This window comes from Cynocephalus volans, chromosome 8, assembly GCF_027409185.1.
Source record: "Cynocephalus volans isolate mCynVol1 chromosome 8, mCynVol1.pri, whole genome shotgun sequence".
NCBI lineage: Eukaryota > Metazoa > Chordata > Mammalia > Dermoptera > Cynocephalidae > Cynocephalus > Cynocephalus volans.
In genome coordinates this window covers 143,280,548-143,300,248 of record NC_084467.1, presented here as the reverse complement: position 1 = coordinate 143,300,248, position 19,701 = coordinate 143,280,548, and the positions used below count along the sequence as shown (strand labels likewise).

At 42.1% G+C, this 19,701-nt stretch overlaps 1 protein-coding gene across 1 annotated transcript in view; it reads right to left on the bottom strand.

Moving 5' to 3' along the window:
* RGL1 (ral guanine nucleotide dissociation stimulator like 1) overlaps window positions 1–19,701 on the bottom strand; it is a 117,795-nt gene that overhangs the window by 10,745 nt on the left and 87,349 nt on the right. The window contains exons 11-15 of the mRNA XM_063107083.1: window positions 17,232–17,318; window positions 14,628–14,660; window positions 11,746–11,867; window positions 10,040–10,129; window positions 3,852–4,038 (exon numbers count right to left, since the gene is read on the bottom strand). Coding sequence (XP_062963153.1) covers window positions 3,852–4,038; window positions 10,040–10,129; window positions 11,746–11,867; window positions 14,628–14,660; window positions 17,232–17,318 — 519 coding nt within the window. The remainder of the gene's footprint in view (window positions 1–3,851; window positions 4,039–10,039; window positions 10,130–11,745; window positions 11,868–14,627; window positions 14,661–17,231; window positions 17,319–19,701) is intronic.

The window sequence follows — 19,701 nt, the reverse complement described above, 5'->3', positions numbered from 1 at the left end:
CACCACCCAACAGTAGATGCAAGGTGGTTCCTTCACTTCCCTAGTTTTTAGCTGTTCTAATGGAAGTTAACCAGCAGATGGCAGCAGATACCAGGAACTAGAAGCAATCTGGGCACCTAAAGGAAGTCAAGTTTACAGGGCTGGAGAGTTGTACCAGTTTACTGGGCTCCAGCGCCTTGAGCCGGGAAGATGATCAATGTGTCCTCAAAGATAATTCTATCCTGACCCCACTTCGTAATCAGATCTTTCAGCAGGAGAAAAATGTCTGTATTTTTAGAAGTTTCTAAGATAAGGATCATGGATTATACAGCTCTGCATGGAACATGAGTGCTGGAAAGGCCCTTGGAGATCACCTGGCCCCATGTTCTTTTTACTGCTGAGGAACCTGACACCCAGAGAGAAAACTAGGGCTCCAGGCTCATGCAGCTAGTTGACACTGCCACCAGAACGAGCACCCAAGCTCCCTGACCCTCCCACTGTGTGCACAGAGCAAGCCCACGCTCAGTCTGCTGTTGATAACATGGTGAATTAGCGTAATAGGGTACTACCACAGTACGTTTAGCTCTGTGAGGTTTGTGGTGAGCTTTCATGCATCTTATCTCATTTTGATCTCACACTGTCTCATGAACAAAAAGCAGAGCATTATAAAGATAAGAGGATGAGGTTCAGAGAAAGAAGGGACTCATCCAAGGGAACACAACCTTTGAGTGGCTCTACTTTCCTTATTTGCTCTAAGAACCAACTATACACATTTGTGTGTTGTATATCAAGAACAATTAAGTGTGGGCCGAGCCCGTGGTGCACTTGGTAGAGTGCTGCGCTGGCAGCACGGCGACACTCCCGCCGTGGGTTCGGATCCTATATAGGACTGACCGGTGCACTCACTGGCTGAGTGCCGGTCACGAAAAAACGACAAAAAAAAAAAAAAAAAAAAAAAGAACAATTAAGTGAAATGGGGTGCTACAGTTAATGTGCTTTTCTGATTAACTAGACATTTATTGTACATGCAATACCGATTACAAAAGACAGAGGATGCCTAAAATTCACTAAGCGGTATCCCCCCCAAAATCATTAAACTGAATTATTTTAAACATCAATTCTTACTGTGGAAAATTACAAATAACTTCTTGGGATGAGTTAAGCTAAATTATACCATATTAATCCTATAAAATATTCTGGTAGTCATTTAAAAAATAAATAACATTGATTTCTTTCATATCTGTCTGCCCTTCCATAGAAACAGAGTACAGAAGTTTAGCTTCCTGATTATCTGCCTTCTAAGTAAAATGGAGTCTACTTTATCTTACTTCCTGTGGACTTCTTCCTAGGGTATAACTACACATTAAATTCTACTGCATGGTGAGTTTAATTAGAGCCAGCAAACTGATATGACAATTCTGATAAATAGGAGTCTAACAGTAGCTTTGTCGTAATACGGCCTACTTAACATTTTTTTTTGTTTTTTGTTTTCTTAAATTTCCAAGTGAATCAACGTAGTGGCTCAACTTGAGGGCTGATGGTGGATAATTTTAATAACAAGACTTTGCTAGCAAGTGTATTAGCCAAGAGGGTCCATTTTCTAATTATTGACTAATTTTTTTCACCTTCATTTTCCTCTATATAAACCCCCTTTCCTTTGTTAGACTTTCCATGAGTTTAATGACATTTATAATTGATATAAAGGCTTGAGGATGCCTGGGTTATAACAGCAGCTCTAAACAGCCCACCTGAATACTGAGAAGCAAGTGTGAAAATGAATGATTACAAGTCATGATTGGAGGAATGAATGAAAAATACACTTCACTTTTAAAAAAAGAGCACCCTCTTGCAGTGCTGATAGCGCCTAGGCCGTGGGTTCGGATCCTCTGTAGGGATGGCTGGGGCGCTCACTGGCTGACCGTGGTGCAGACGACACCAAGCCAAGGGTTGTGATCCCCTTACCGGTCAGAAAAAAAAAAAAAAGAGCACCCTCACAGTGTGGTCTGTAGGAAAGGAAGGGTGACAGTCTGGGGGGCTGCTGGAGACAGTGGACATTACAGGATCTCAGAGCAGAAGGGGACTGTAGAGGCCATGAGGTCGGTCCAGCTGTGAACTGAGCACAACTAAGGGCCTTTCCAGTTAACATGCAGAGACTCTACAGCCCAGGAACTACTTGTATCCGAGTCAAAAATGCACTCATTTTTAAATTTATAGAAATGTATGACTCTGAAAAAGGTTCGCCCACAGAGTAAAATGCCATGACTTGTGCAAGAAATTAAAGAGCCAGTGTCGTGAGAGATGGCACAGAAAAGATGAAGCGAGGGGCATGCAGATGACAGCACGCAGGGCTTCTGCAGTTTGAAAAGGGATGATCCAGACCTATGCCCATTTCCACTGCCCTATCATCATCAGGTGTGACCATGATTCCATCACCTTCTCGGACAGGCAGACGTCCCACAGAGATGTGGGCAATACCTCAGCTGTCACTTTCGTTCAATACCCATCAGTGAGGAATGATGAGACTTCACTCTGGATTTTGACAAATCCAATGCTACACGTCAAGCCGTGCAGAATGATCACATTCCCAGTTTTGGAAACATGCCTTTTGAGAAAATGACCAGTCCACAGGTGTTTGCAGAGCTTTTCCTTCAGTGTTTGGAGCATGAAAAATTCTATCCCCTGGTTTCAAAACAAAAAGGTAAGAAATCCAACTGGGGCAGTATGTGAGTCCTCTCAGTCTGAGGAGACCTGAATATGGTGCCCTTCCTGGATTGGCTACTTTGTGACAAAGTCACTTGAGGGTTCCTAGATTGTCCTTGTTGCTTATAAGACCATATGAAGCAACACACAGGTCCCTTGCAGAGGAACAGAAACAAACAAATGATGGAACTGTTACCAACACTCTTCCTCATTTGCCTCAGCGTAAACTAAGGGGCCAGAAGTCACTACAGAGCAAGTCTGGCTGGCCAAAAACCTCCCCCAAATGGTGCAAATTTTAGTCTTGTCAAAGTTGATGTCTCTGATCCAAAATCCTCGACCAGCAGATTTAGACTGATATTTTGCTTTCCTTTCATTTATTTATGCAGCCATGGAAAATGAAAACTCTCCATGAGAATTCTTTCATCACCCCTCATCACTTTCCTTTTTTCAGACATGGTAGATTGTATCATTGTTAGAAATTCCTCACCCTCCCCTGCACCCGGGCCTTTTGCTCTGTGATTTCACAGTTCCTTCCACTAAAAATGGAGTGTATTTCCCTATGGGGGATCTGGTCATGTGATTGCTTTAGCCAACAGCTGTCTTAGCATGCTAACAGCATGCCCTGGGTAGCCCATTACTCCAAAAAGAATGACAGGGAGTTGTGGCAAACCTGGACCAAACCTGTGGCCAAAGTCCCAAGCCCAACCCAAATCAGACAACCTGCAGATGCATGAGAAGATAAATGGTGGTTACTTTAAGTCACTGAGTTTTGTAGTGGTTTGCTATACGACATTGTGATAAAAGATTGCTTTAGACAACGTGTAGCACCAAGAAGCTGATGCATCTGTTTCTGATTTCCTGCTCCTTCTAAGCAATCCTACTTTTCCTAAATAAAGTATAGCTCCTGTTACAGGTCACAATCCTTTAGTGCCTTTAGATGAAGGTATAGAACAATACTTCAAAGGACAAATAAGTAAACCAATCTGCTTACCGCTTTTATGCCTGTTTCTATAAGGAATGGGTCCTCAGATTGAACTCTGCTGTTGACACCTCTTAAATACCTGACCTTCAAAATACTGTAAAGTGACAATCTTGAAAACAAACATTCCTTGTGTGGCAAATACCATGTCAGGTGCTTGTATCAGGAACTATGAAAAGGGTCAGGTATATACCTTTTTTTGAGGCTCATCAGGTGTGTCCATGGGAGTAATGGAGCCCTCGTCAGCCTCTGAATGGTTCGACTCGCAAGACGACACACTGACGGAGTCCATGCTTTCACCAGAGCTCCCACTGGCAGTGGACTTGGGCTGCTCTTTAGTGGGAGTGCTACTGGTGATAATGTCTGACCCCAGAAACAGTCTGCAGAAAAAAGAATGCCAAGCATTGGGCCGTTATAAATCTTAATCCATGGGTAAGCCAGTACTCATATTTTGTGTTGATGAAGCCCTTGATGTTTTCTCAATCTCGTGTGCCCTGTCATTATTGTTTTAAGAAAATGTTTGCTATAAAGTTTCTAACAAATAGTAGTAAACATCTTATCCCAATAGGTTATTTCTAACCTCAAGGAATGCACAGATTGTTTAACTGACTGAGGGGCCGTACTAATCTGAGCTCTTTCTAGGTCAACGGTCCTCCGTCTTTTGAGAGTCTATGGAACACTTTGGCAAGATCAAATGCCCTCACCACACCCCCATCGCTTTCCACCATAAAATGAACTCCACAAGGCTGAAAAGGGCTGGCACTCCTTTGGGTAAGAAACCGAGAAGGAAGACATCTGTTCCCAACAATCTGATGAACTACAATAATCTAAACCCCTCCCCTCCATTAAACAACTTAGTAAGAAATATTAAAAACTCATTTTTTGTTGAACTTGCAAGATAGTAAGGGAAATCCCTATGGTTCAGAAATGAAAAGAGAACTGAAAACCAGAAGCATGTGAGCTGATTCTGCAGCTGCTCTGGTTGGGGAGTAGGAGATGACCATCTGGGCAAAATAATGACATGGGCTTTAACACGTACACAGAGCGCAATGATGAAGGCCTCTGTTTATGAAAGGTGGGGAGTTAGAACCAAAACGCCTTATAGAGCCAGAACCCTCAAAGGGCCGTACCCTTAGTAAAAAGGTGGGCTAGGAAAATATCCTCCTACTGGCACAGGAAGACAACAGGGAAGCCTATGTCTCTTGGCCTAATCGTGGATAAAAGAAGAATGTCTCCCTCAAAATCACATGTAAATTTGGCCTGTGCTTCACTGTTACTTGCTACTGAAATGGTCTAGGAGTTCGGAACGCTGACCAGTGAGACCCCTGGGAGAACTAGATATCAAAAACAAACAAAAAAACCAAAAAAACTTTCTGGAGGGATATACTTCGAGGCCAGGCTGCAGAGAATTCCCTGACAAAGATGAGCTCACAATACAAAATTACAAACTACACACAAGGAAATATTCCCACTCAAAGAGAGTCAACAGGCATAACGAACAGCAGGTTCGACTCCTGAGAACTTCAGATGTAACAACTATCAGAAAGAAACTAATTATTGATTCAATTCATTCAACAAATATCTGTAGTCCAAGCTATAAAATAAGTATTTTTAAAAATATTGAAGACGCAAGAGAAGATGACACAAGAAGAAAAAGAGCAAGACACTCTGACAAAAGAACAAGAAGCTAATTTGAAAAAAATTTCACTTTTAAGTGAAAAATGTAGTGACTCAAATTAAAAACTCAGTGGAAATATTAAGTAACTGTTGAAGAAAAAAATCATGAACTAGATGATAGATCTGAAGACAATACTAAGAAATTAGCATCAGAAGATAAAGACATAGAAAATAGGAGAAGTTAAAAGACACACGGAGAAGTTAAAAGACACACCGAGAAGGGAATAAGAAAGCCCCGCACATGTGTGAGGGGGGTTCTGGAAGAAGACAGTTGAGAGACTGGAAGAGGAACCATATCTGAAGAGAAGGTGGCTGAGAGGAATCTAGAACTGATAAACCACATGAATCCTCTGATCCCAGAACCACATCCTGAACAGGATGAATAAGACTGAACCCCCACTTAAACTGCAGAATGGTGTATCAAAGACAAAAGACAGTCTTAAAAGCAACAACGGGTGGAAACGCAGCACAGAGGAACAGAAATTGAGCAGATATCAGACATCCCAAAAGCAACATCAGACATGACAAGACACCAAACGTCTTCAAAGTGCTGACTGAAAATAAAACTCATCTTGAATTCTGTACCCATCTAACATATTTCCAAGAGTAAAGGAAAAATATTTTCTCAGACAAGATGAGAGGGTTTACCACTAACAGACGACACTAAAGGCAGCAGGAACAAGAGGGAGGGAGGGAGATGTAAGAAAGGATGGCGTGCCAAGAAACTAGCAAATGGGGCATTTTAAACCCAAACAAGCTCTGATGGTACAAGACAACAATAACAGGGCAGGCTGCTTGGCTCAGTTGGTTAGAGTGCAGTGTTGATAACACCAAGGTCAAGGGTTCAGATCCCCTGTACCAGGCAGATGCCAAAAATAAATAAGTACATAAATAGCAACGATAATAGAAACAATGAGGACGTGCCTGATTTTTTGTTAAATATTTTAGGAATTATGGAACTTGAACTTTGAGACCTCAGGCATATATCTTTGTTCTGCCTCATCCCCAGCCCACCACCTCTAGCCCCATGTTTCATGTCCTCCCTTTCATGGACCTCTAAGCACTACAGAGGGCACAGGCGTAAGTGCTAAACTCTGACCACGATTCACAGAAGAAAAAGAAAAAAAAATGCCACTGTCTTATGTGGCCCCATTACAAGGTAGATCTTTGAAGAGGTGAACTAGTAGTCCTCCACCCATTATCTCAGTGTCCCTAGCCTAGAACTTAATTTTTCAAAGACTAAAGGTTCTTCCATCTCTACAGATCAGTAAGGTTATTCTGTCTTGTAAAGGTTCATTCTGGCTCAATACTGGGCATCTCTAATGTTCAAACTAGACACTCCTTCCCCTAAGGCTCCAAAGTTTTCTCCAGTCTCTTTGGGTAATGGATCATTAAATGCAGACCAAGCAAAAATACATTTGCCAGATTTGTAAAAATGCAAAGAAGATCATAAAATCTTTTGAAAAATAATGGTATGCAAACACCCTTATATGTACAAGAAATAGGATGGCAGATATACGACCTGTTTTCGTAACGTATGTTCAAACTCAACTGCAGATAGATACCAAGGGTTAAGCTCAAGCATCTCAGCAAGATTTTGTTAATAAGAGGTGTGCTGAGTGCCCACCATACTTTGTGCAGGGTGATGTACCCTCACAGTCCTGCCTGCCCCAGGTTTCAGAGTGCATGTCCTCATATAGGCTGTACACCTGCCTGTGTCTGAAGAATCAGAACCTGGAGGTGTCAGAGCACCCAACACAATAAATACAGACCTCTGGGTTGGGGACGGGTAGCAGAGGAGCTGTAATACAGAAATGATGATAGGGTTGGGGGGAGCAAGAGGACAAAGGTAGTGGCACTCAGGATTAGGTCTGCCTGCACTGAGACTGTTTTCCTTAAGGACCTCCGACTGCTATAGCAGTCCCAGAAATTCCCAACTCTTTCTGCTGCCTCACTTAGCAGAGTGGACCACTAGGAGGCCCCGCACTCCTGGACTCATCCGTCAGGGAGCCTGATTCCCTGTGCACATGTCAATCTCACCAGAAAACAAGGCTTGACCAGGCCCCTTGGGTTATCTCGAAAGAGAGCTCACTCTACCCCATATTTGCAGAGTTAGAAAGATAGCCAGAAACTATGGATATTCCCTCATGAAGTGAATCTAAAAACTCATGAATCTGGTGTTCAGGAGGGCCAGGGCAGGCATCTGAAAAGAGAGAGAGGCTTGGCAAGACATCAGGATTACCTTCCAAGTGCATTCTACAAAATCACATGTTCCTACCTAATCCTCAGTGCCTCATATCTCCTGGTATCTGGGAGCAGCCTGAGCAGCCTCTGACTATGGGAGATCATGCCATGCACACCCAACAAGGGCCTTCACATGTTACATTGGGACTATGACAAAACCCAAGGCCACGTGCCATCCCTGCCTCTGTGTCTCCATGTGACTCAGTGAGGTAGGTGAAGAGACAGTGCTGGGAAGGTTCAAATACGCATTAAAAATAGTCATAATCCTCACACCCCCCCAAAATAACTCAGAAAGATATTAACTTATTTGTTTCATAAAAAGTAGTCATAGCTTTTCAGGTTCCCACTCATAGGTAGGCACTGCTTTAAGAGCTTTACAAAAGGCCATAAGGTAGACGTTATTATCCTCTTCTCTCAAATGATAAAACAGAAGTTCACACAAGTAACTGGTGGAGTTGGGATCTCTCAGGTCAGCCCGGCTCCCAAGCCCACTCTGCCATGAAAAACTGTCCAATATTCCCTAATCGCTGTTCTTGCTCGTCCCCAGAAAATCCAGATTATGACACCCAAAAGATCAGACAGGTGTACGTGTGCAAAAGAGAAGGTCAAGTTCATTAATCAAATTATAATCTGTTTCCTTGAACTAACTTCCTTAGCTTTTATTAGATGCATTAGTCTAATGTCTTTAAGAATCTAATGTCTAAGAGATCAACTTCACGGCAGAGACTTAAGTTCTCTTAAGGTTCTACGAAAATTGCTACAATCAAAGCGCAGGGTGTAATTAAAACTACATCTCTCTTACTCTTTATCCCTTCCTTCCTTTCTCTTCGCCCTTTCTCTCTTCCTCCTTTTCTCCCTTCCTTCCCTCCTTCCTCTTCTCCCGTTTCACTTTTTAACCCCAATTGCATATTTTCTTCCTCTCTTCCTTCAGGAAGAATTTTTCCAAGAGGCAATATGGTAGAAAGGTTATAAACTTAGCTCTAGAGCCAAATCTTAGGTTTGAATCCAGATCCTTCAATTACTAGCTTGGTATTCACTGTCTGTGCCTCAGTTTCCTGGTCTATAAAATGGGTATAAAGGTAGGACTTATCTCTTAGGTTATTTCATGGATTGGATGAGAAATACATGTATTGTTCTTAGAACAGTCCTGGTACATGCCTCAATTTATTCATTCAATAAATACTAATTAATTATCTACTGTGTGCCAGGTACCATTCTAGGTTCTGGGGATACAGCAATACACAAACAAAAAAGAGACATAAATGCCTACCTTCGTAGAGTTTGCATTCTATCTAAACACACCTATAACATACAGTATGTCAAATGGAGGTAAAGGTGATGGAGAAACTCGGAGAAGGGGACAGTGAGAGAGGGTGCCAAGAGCAGGTAAGGTGGGCCAGTTATGGTATTAAATGAGGTGGTCAGGGAAGGCTCACTGAAAAAGTGACATTTCTGCAAACATCTGAAAGATGTGAGGGAGTGAGCCATGTGGCTATGTGGGAAAGAGGCAGAAGAAGAGGCAAAAAGAGTGTGCCCAGTATGTTCAGGGATGTCTGGGGGCTGGAGTTCAAACAGCAGAGTGAACAGGGAAAGATGAGGACAGACAGGCATGGGACAGGTGGGGTCAAGTGATGCCTTAGATCCCAAAGGGCCTTGTGGGCTACTGCAAGGACTTTGGATTATACTCAAAGAGAGACAGGTGCTATGAAGTCAGCTCGGGAGGGCCTCTTATATGCCTGGCACTCAGCCGGGCATGCAGCCATGAGTTTGACAAACAAGGTGCCTGTTTCCAGGTTGCTTACATTCCACTGGTGGAAACAGCCAGAATGAATAAAACGATCAGGGTAGACAGCAACATCAGAGAGGACTCTCTCTCAGGGCAATACTTTTGCCAGTATCCAAAAGAGCTAGCCATGAAGAAAGAGCATTCCAGGAACAGCTAGAGCAAAGGCCCTGAAGCAGGAACAGCCTGGAGTGTTTGAGGATGAGCAGAAGACCAGAGTGGCTGGATCTTGGTGAACAGGGAGGGCTGTTGTAAGAAAGAGGAGGTTGCGGGTAGATCACATAAGGCCTAGTAAACTAGGGTAAGGAACGTGGATTTTATCTTAAAATAAAACCACTGGAGTTTTAAAGCAAGGAAGCAACATAATCGGGTGTACATTTTAAAAGACCACCTGCCTATTCGGTAGAGAATGAATCATTGGGGTAAAGCAGCAGCCGGAAGACAGTAATGACGTTCCTGGAGTAGCCCAGGCAAAGGTGACAGAGGTTCTTACTACAGACAGGAATGGAGAAGGATGAATGGATCTAGAAAATGTTCTGAGTTCATGACAGAAAGATAAACTATTCAGCAAATGACCGGAGTGTGCTTTGCTTTTTCCCTGGCCCAAGGGGACCCTGTTGAATACGTTTCCTCTCCCTACTCTGATGGGCCCTCTCGGGGCCCCAGGTGACACTCACAGGCTGAGCCTTTTCACCATGCTCTTCCGAGGCTTGGGCGAGGTGGTGCTGGCGTCTGCAGCTGCTTCAATCTCACACGACAGGGCATAGCTGGGAAAGAGAGGGGTAAGAGCGATCGTGTGGTCCAAGTGGGAGAATGAGAAGATCAGTTTAAATTCATGTGATGTATCAGTTTTGACTTGGAGGAAGGCTCTGATTATTCAGAGTAAAGATACGTAGTATTTTGTTCTGTCGTAAATGTCAGAGGGTGCTGACTTAATGACCAGATTTCACCAATTTTCGTTATGTGCCTCCTCCCCTTGTCCCTCCACTGACTGGCGCAGTTCTTCATGCCTCAAATACAAGAACGCATGCACGCCGGCAGCACCACAGGCTGACTGCACTCTGTCTCCTGAGCACTGTCACCCCACTTCCAGTCTGGGGGAGACTCCCTCCTCCTGCCCCTCCCATTTCTTGCCTTCCACCTCCTGCCAACCACTTTGCGGGTGTGTTTGTGCACCTGAGCCAGTGACTTACTGTCATCTAAAGGAAATGAAAGAAGAGATTTTTGTAAATTATCTCACCTTTAATGAATAGGCATAGGCAGTTATATTATTGATAAAGATACATAAATATGATTTTTAATTGCTAAAACATCTTAAATTTAAAATGCTCCAGATTCAGACATCCATGTAACAGGAAGATATAACTGCCACAAGCACAAGAGGATTTATATCTGACTTGAAATGACTTTTATGAAAGCTCGTAGCTCTAGCTAGGAGATGTGTTTGGCTACCGGGTAGGCAGAGAAGGGTACTGAACATACCACCACCTTCTGAGCTCAGGTTGTAGGTAGGCAGACCTGAGTTTCAATCCAAATGCTGTCACTGACTAGTTATAATACATATCTAAACCTCAATTTCCTCACTGGTAAAATACTTACTTTACTTTCAATTTCACTCTCCCTTAAGTAAATTTTCAAGAAAATTCCCTGGTCTATAACAGAGATCAGTGAACTTTTTCTGTAAAGGACCAGACAGTAAGTATTTTAAGCTCTGTGGCCATACGGTCTCTGTTGCAACTACTCAACTGTCTTTAAAGCATGAAAGCAATCATACATAAGATGCAAATGAATGGGCTATGTTCCAATAAAACTATTTATGGATACTAAAATTTGAATTTCAAATAACTATCCCATGTCACAAAACATTATTCTTCTTTTGTGTTTTTCTTTTTTACCAGCCATTGAAAAATGTAAAAGCAGGGGGTGGACCACATATGGCCTGCAGACTAATCTGCCAACCACCAGACTACAGGGTAAGGACTGAACCCTTGCTGGGCCAACATTCAAAGCACTAGAGTTAATGTACCTTTCTATGCCCATCACCTGCTAAGCATTCCAACAACATGACTCTAAGCCACACAAACATTTTACAGATGAGCATCCTGAAGATAAAGAATAAATGACTCACTCAAGGTTACAAAGAAAGTGGCTGAGCACAAATCTGAGAGTATGTCTTCTGATGCCATCCTTTCCTGCTACACCCCGCTCCTCTGACAGCCAAGGACCTAAGTAGCTGCTCACTAAAAAGTTGTTGAATACATGCCAACCAGCCACAAAAAAAATGAAAAAACAATGTTGTGGAAAAATGACCCAACGAGTTGCTGGATGCAGCACGCTCCCACCAACACCTCCGTCCCCCCTGATGGACAACAGGTCAGCCTACCTCTCCTCCTCTGTTAGGAGCTGCTGCGTCTGGAACCACTGTATGAACTTTTGGTCTGGGGTCATGCAATAGCTGTTGCAGGCAGACTGTAAGAGTTTTATTTGGGCAATCACTTCAAATTCCTAAAGCAGACAGACACCAAAAAAAAAAAAAAAAAGAAAGAAAGAATGAATAATAATGCGAACCAAACATACACATGACAATACTCCACCTTAGGACAGAAGATGGAGGAAACCATCTAGGAGGCCTCTGAAATACTGCTTCCTTAGAAATAAAACAGGTAAATAACTCTTAAAAATTCTAACTCTGAATCTCTGAAGTCCTTGTATGCTTCAATTTTTATTCTCCTTTCTCTTGAAAAAACAATTCATATGAATAAAATAAGCTACCAAAGAATCCAGAAAGTCACAGTGGCTTCTTTTTCCTCTTTTCCATTTTCATCCTTGAGATAAAGAAGTTATTTTTTTTTAAGGTTTTAAGTATTTCAAAAAAATATGAAAAATTACTATTTCTATTTCTTAAAAGATAAAACAAATATTTTAAGTCAGGAAGCTCCTATGTTCTTCATCCCCATTTTCTTCAACCCCTAGCCCCCAATAAATAAGTTTCAGTAGTGTTGGACATTTAAACAGTCTAGGGTGTCATAAACTGGAATGTTTAGATTTCCTGAATCCTTCAGTTTTTACTATACCAGTAAATCATTTAACGAACTCTTTTAAAGCTCACAAGAGAAGCAAGAACATAATTATGTACAAAATTATTTATACTTCTTTAGATGTTTCAGTAAAGATTTTTTTGTAAGCCAGCAACGGGTATAAGCTTAGGTTTGGGTTTTATACTCAAACTTTCCAAAAGTTTAACATCCTACTCCTTAAAGGAAAGAAGAGATTATTACCATCCAGGGTTATTCTGAAGTTAAAGGACAAACATGCGTAACTGTGGAGGCAACAACTGAAAAAATATTTTTATCACTACAGGACATGACAGAAGTTATCTCAAGAATTGTCAGGTCCTCTGGGTCTCAACTTTCCATCCAGTGATCTCAGTCCTTGGTCTCAGTATCCTCAAGGAATATTTATCATCATGCTAAAGAAGGGAGTATACTCTACTAGAGGCAGAAAATTTGCATTTGTCCAGGTTAGCATCTTGCTACTAATAAGCTCAGCCTGGTTAGCTCCTCTACAGTCTTTTGGTTTTAAGTCCGATCTCATTTCCTCCTGGAAGTTTCTCTGGCCCTAAATGTTGGCAATAGATTCCCCTCCTATGTGCTTCTCTAATATCTACTACTACTGCTCACAAGCCCTTATCAGGTTGCATTATAATTGCCTATTTACTTGTCTACCTCTCCCACAGATTGTGAACTTTAGGAGGGCAGGGAGCTCTGACTTTTCTCTGTCTCAATCCTCATAACTCCCATGTTGGGTATACGACCAATATTTATGAAATGAAAGAATGAATGAATGACTAAAGAACAATGAGACTGCTATGGGGTAAAGCTGTTATTTTGCTCACTCACGTTTTCCCTGAATCTTTTAAATATCTATTTAAATATAGCGTTAGAACACAAAAACCATAGCAAAATTTCAAAGCTGTTTTATCTTTTTTTAGCATAGTTCAGAAGTATTCTATCCACAGAAAGATTCATATCGATGCCGAATACCCCTTCCTATGCTGACAGGAAAGGAAAAGAATAATTAACTATACCTAACAGTGAAGACCATTTCCTTTCCTCTCTCAGATGGACTCACAAGTGTTAACCATCTTAATTAACCATTCTCTCTCATTTACTCTTAGGAAACCTTTTTCCCTAATAAAGTAAACCAGTTTCTTCTTTTAATCGACAAATAAAATTCGTACATAGTCATGGTGTACGACATGATGTAAATATGTATACACTGTGAAATGGCTAATGAAGCTAATGAGCATATGAATTACTTCACATACTTATTTGTGGTGAGAGCACTTAAAATCTAATCTCTTAGGGGCTGGCTGGTGGCTCACTTGGGAGAGCGTGGTGCTGATAACACCAAGATCAAGAGTCTGGATCCCCTTACAAGCCGGCCACAAAAAAAAAAAAAAAAAACCCTACTCTCAGCAATTTTCAAGTATACAATACATTGTCATTAACTACAGGGGTAAACCTGTTTTTGCTGAAGCTAATTATAAAGAAGGACATAAAGAGAGGGTAAGAGAAAAAAATGCCAGCTTTGCCATTGAAGTAGAGTAGAATTGTGGTTACTAGAGGCTGGGGAGGGGGTAGAGAGGATAGGGAGAGGTTGGTTAATGGGTACAAACTTACAGCTAGACAGGAAGAATAAGTTCTAGTGTTGTAGAGTGCTAGGTGGCTATAATTAACAGTAATTCATATTTATTGTATCTTTGTTCACTGTATATACAATCTACTGTGTATCTGCAAATACACAGAAGTTCAAATATACAAAAGTTTCAAATACACAAGAGAAAGTTCAAATGTTCTCAACACAAAGAAATGATAAATGTTTGTGGTAAAGTATATGCTAATTTCCCTGATTTGATCAGTACACAGTGTATACATACATCAAAATATCATTCTGTACCCCATAAATATGTATAATTAAAAAGAAATGTGCGCTTTGTAATAGCAGGACAGGACTAGGACTTGAACCCTATTGAGTCCAAATATCTGGTTTCTTCACCTTTGGGCTGAGGAGATAATACCCCCTCACAGGGCTTTTGGGGGATAAAGTACAGGAACACGCCAAGCATAATGGTATGTGATAAATGTTCGATAAGTGCTAATTCATTTTTTCTGCCTGTACAAAACAACTGGACTCCCCACTGCTTTCATTTTTTGGTTTCCAGAGGAAGCAAAATGAAAAACCATAGCCAAAACCTCTACTTACCCTTCTCCTTTTCTCGAAGTTTATCAGTCCACCCTGAAAGAAATTTTTTAAAAAAGAGTGACCAACCAAGCTACTTTGAAACACAGTCCTATGTTGTTCTAGGTCACATTAAAATAGATCAAAGGGAAATAAAGTCACAATTGTTAATGATCTTATAATTGTGGCTACTATGGAGGAAGAGAATCATCTTTTGCTTCAAGAAAAACATTCTTTTAATTTATAGTCAGTCAGGATAGGCAGACAGCCTTCTCTTCAAATGTCTGAAACCAACTAAAACAGTAATGATAAAGAAATACAAATGTATTTGTAGATCCATTGAAGACAAAAGCTTTCATAAATATTCCATTACTCTTTTTTCCTTGGGCAAAAGCAACACAAACAGATGGTCACTGAGTCATAATGGAAATCAAATTGTCAATGGTTTATCAAAAGGGAAGTCACCTCTACTTAGCATCACGAAAAGTTAAGTTTCAATTCTTCATCCTGCCAGCTCCTATTCTCAGTAGGCTCAATATAACTTCTAAATCTTTGGTCACTCCCCCAAATTCCCCAACACTGATGGGTGTTTCCTGAGATAAGCTGAAGCAGAGGCTGTGAAAAGACATAGAGCCCAGGAAATGTAAAATGAACGAACATGTCCACAACACTTACAGCAAACTTGGAGGTAAGTCTATGCAAAATAACCTCTAGTCCTTCTCCCCTTCTAATTATAACACAACGCAGGCTGATTGCATATGATAACCAGGGAGGTGAGATGTACTTAAATATACAAGCAATCCTTAAATATCATTTCAAATATCAAATTTCCTCTCACTTAATATTTTATTATTGCTACTAATAAGTAGCTTATCAAACCGCCTCCTTCATAGGCCTTTCCATCCTATTCTCTCATATGAAATTAATCGGGACTTCCATGTTCTCTCATTGCACTTCTGTTCAAATTTCTACTATTGTAGGCTTCCGGTCAAGATGGCAGAATAGACAGTCCCCAGCATCACTCTCTCCCACAAATCAACCAATTTATAACTATAAAAAAGCAACAACAGCCAATTTGGGGTCAGTAGAGCTCAGGGGAAGAGGAGGAGAGACTTATGGAGTGCATGAAGGCAGGAAAAGCCACAAGTAGAGAAAGAAAAAACCACTCTGACCATTTTGTGCTGCAGCCACTTTAAGGCTGGAGCTGCTGAGTGCAAGAAGCAGGAGCCAGCAAAAGCCACAGCTGTGCCCTTTGGATGAAGTTGCTTGGATGCAGCAGGGGAGAGGAGAGCTTTGGTGGCCCCCCAGCCAGCAAGACCACTAATAGGGTTCCCGTGGATTCATGCAGGAGCGAGGAGCCAGAACAGCTGAAAAAAAGGAGCCACTCAGAGGCTGGTGAGTCATCGCAAGGGACCAGCACATGGCCTGTCCCATTGGAAGTGTCTGCAGCATGGGCAGTGGTAGAGATGGGCCCACTGGGGAAACACTGGGGCACAGCAAGGACTGCTGACTGGCACCCCAGTCGGCAAAGGACCTCTCAGTGAAGACTGACCAGGAATATGGAACTACATAGGGTACATTTTGATGAAAAGACTCAGGCCCAGATCAGAGTTTCTATACAACTCAGGTGCACCGGGTCTTTGGAGAGCCAGAAGTACCTGTAAAGTCAACCATTTAAACCATTAAATCAGCAGCAAATTAGCAATTTAGCTAAACCACGCAGCTCAAGTACTGGTTCCCAAAGGAAGTTCCCCATTTTAGAAGTAAGCAAAGAACAAAAAATTAGTTCCAACCCAGGCACACCACCAGTGCCTTGGGGCCCACCCTTAGAGCCAGGGAACAGACCCCCTCTGCCACAACCAGGCACACCGCTGACACCAAGGAGCATGCCAAAAACATCACCTCCATGTGGGTGGCCCACCACAGCTACCACAATAACTACAGCTGCCATGAAAGTGGCTAGAGGCCACAACCACCACACAGGTGGTCCACCAGCCACTGGAGTGCATTGACACAAGGAGTGTCACCAGCAGAGACCAAAGAACAGAAGAGGATGTCTCTCTCCACAAAGCCCATTCCAGAGTGAAAGAAGCATGTGCTCTATGAAAATATTGGGGGACCTAAACACACCTCTCGGCATTGGACAGATCATCTTGGCAACAAATCAAGAGAGTAACCATTACTCTTTCAGAGGGAGAGAAGAAATCTAGGGTAATTAGAGGGGGGAGGGGGGAGGGAGAGGGATGGGAGAGATTGGACAAGGAGCATAAAGAATAATTATGATTTGTAACAATATATTGATTTGATCAACATATGTTAGTGTTGAACCCCAAAAATATGTGTAATCAATTATGATTCAATAAAAATTAAATAAATAAATAAAAACAGAACAAATTTCTACTATTCCTGTCAATAGCTGCCTACTTTAATATACTATGCCATCCATTGAATACTGAGTCACTTCTGGTGTTATTTTCTGGTGTTATTCTTCGTATTCCTCCCAGCCTCTACACAACACTGTACATAATGGGCCCTCAATAGATACTAGCAGTTGTAGAAGCAAATCTTTCTTTTGGGTATCCAGTGAGAAGGCTGCAGACCCAATTACACCACCTGTGCAGAACTCACCTCGATGGAGTCCTGAAGAGCAGTGTCAAGCATGGTCAGGTCAGTCAGGAAGGTGCCCAGGTAGGGCACAGTACCCTGCATCACACCCTGAGGAGCAATCAGAGCAAAACCGTCTTGATTATATTGAAAAGTTTAAAGGTTTCAGTTACATTGACACTGGAGCAAATGGACCTATTCAAGGTCTAATTTGCTAACCTCCATGAATGAAATGTTTAAAATTCCTACACAAATAGGATAGGAACTCCATGACCAATGTCTCACTTTCTAAGTTATAAGAACCAAGCTTCAGAGCCAGGAGATCATACATGTATGTTCAAATATGTTCCCAGTGGGGTTTATGTTTGGCTTGGGCTCAGTTCAGAGCGAAGGCTTGCTCTGTTTCCGAGTGCATGCACACTCCCTGGATTGGAATGGCCCTGGATAGCATGGCTTCATCCTCAATAAAAGCAGGTCAAGGCACAATGGAGGAGAGGTATGGACCACAAGAGCATGGGGTGTCACGATGAAAAGGGACCCTGGGGCTAGACTAGTGACTCCCTTTCAAGGAACAGAGGAAGGAAAGGGGGAAAAAGTAACTTTAAAGTGGAAAACTGGGGGTTGGCCGGTTAGCTCAATCGGTTAGAGCATGGTGCTGATAACACCAAGGTCCAGGGTTTGATCCCTGTACTGGCCAGCCACCACACACACACACAAAACAAAACAAAAAACAAAAAAGAAAGAAAGAAAAAAAGCATTAAAATGGAAAATCGAGCTAACTCTACGTTAACTCCGTAACGAAGGTCAACATTGCCAGCGGCACCATCAATGTGACACCAGATGTCATGCTGACACCATTCACTCCTTGACATGATGTGACAAGAAGAGCATTCACCTCTGTAATATTCTTTCCAAAAACCCATAATATCAGTTTAATCAACAGGCAAACCCAGATTGTGGGGCATTCTACAGGGTACCTGGACAGTACTCTTAAAACTGTGAAGGTTATTAAAAAAAAAACAAGGAAGGACTGAGGAACTGTCACAAACCAGAAAAGCCTGGGAAGACTCCATGCAGTGTGATACACTGGATTGGGTCCTGGAACAGATAGAGCACACTAATGGAAAACTGGTACAATCCCAATAAAGTCTGAATCTTAGTTCATAGTACTATGGCAGTGTCAGTCTCTTAATATTGCCAGACATGCCATGGTTATAGAAGATGTTAACAATGGGCGAAACTAGGGGAGGGTTTACAAAAATTCTATGCACTAGCTTTGCAACTTTTCTGTAAACCTGAAATTATTCCAAAATTGAAAGTTTAGTTTAAAAAAGTTGCCCCTTGGAAATGGAGGTGGAGGCACTTCAGAGTACAACTGCAGGTATACACTATGTTCATTTCACCACCACATCTCCTTCCCTACCAGGCCCCCGAGGCACTAACCATTCTGAAGAAAAAATAAAAAGAAGCCCCCATGGACGCCTCATCCTAAATTTCATTGAGGCACTTATGGAAATTCTGACAAGGACACAAAGTTTCAACCAGGGCGAGGCTGCTTGACATGAGGCTGCCCACGTCCTCAGCCAGAACTGCTTTGTGAGGGTCACACCAAGGAGGGTTCTGTCCTTCAGGAACTGTCAGCTGCAGTTTGTCCTTTGCCATTATGTGTACAAGGTCTCATCCTGAACAAAAATAACCTTTTTTTTTTTTGTAACAGCTATTTTTAACTTGTCTTTGAACCTCCAAAAAAGTTTGAAACACTGTGAATGTTTTGTAGGCTTTATGTTACAGAAGAGTCCTGTCATTCAAACCTTTCCAATTTATGTCCAGCTTTCCAAAAAAAGAGAAAATCCTCTGAAAGCAGGGATGAGAATATTTAGAGTTTGACAGTCTCTAATCTCCTTTCTCTGTTTTTCCCCCTTCTGTGGTAAAAGTTGGAAATTTAAAATAAAGCTAAAGGTAATAACTATCTTTCAGTCTTCAGGAGAGAAGCATGAAACTTCTGTGAGTACTGAAAACCTAGAAAGGTTTGCTCAGCCTTTGGGTTTAGTAAGGAGAGCTCAGCAATGACTAAAGGGTTTGGAACAAATGAAAAGATCTCTGAGTACAGGGACCAAGACCTCCCAGAGCAGCATACTCCTTCCTTGGCCACTGTGTGCAGAAGCTGACAACAGCGTGCAGCCCAGGAGGCTGAGCTCTGAGGTGCAGGCGTGGGTGGAGGAGACCACAGAGGGGTGGAAGTCTACCTGCTGCACACTCTCCCTTACCTTCAGGAAAAAACTGCTCCAGAAAACAGGATTTGCAACTCCATGTTTACTTCCTAATGGGTCAAATGGGGGTAATACTATCTTTCCTATAGACCTCCAGGGCTGCTGAAAACGTATGAGGTAAAGAACAGGAGAACCTTTCTGAAAGCTCGGGTGTCCTGGAGACTGAAGGTGCCGTGCCAGGCAGGAGCCCAGCCACCCACACAGAGCCCCTCTCCTGTGCACTC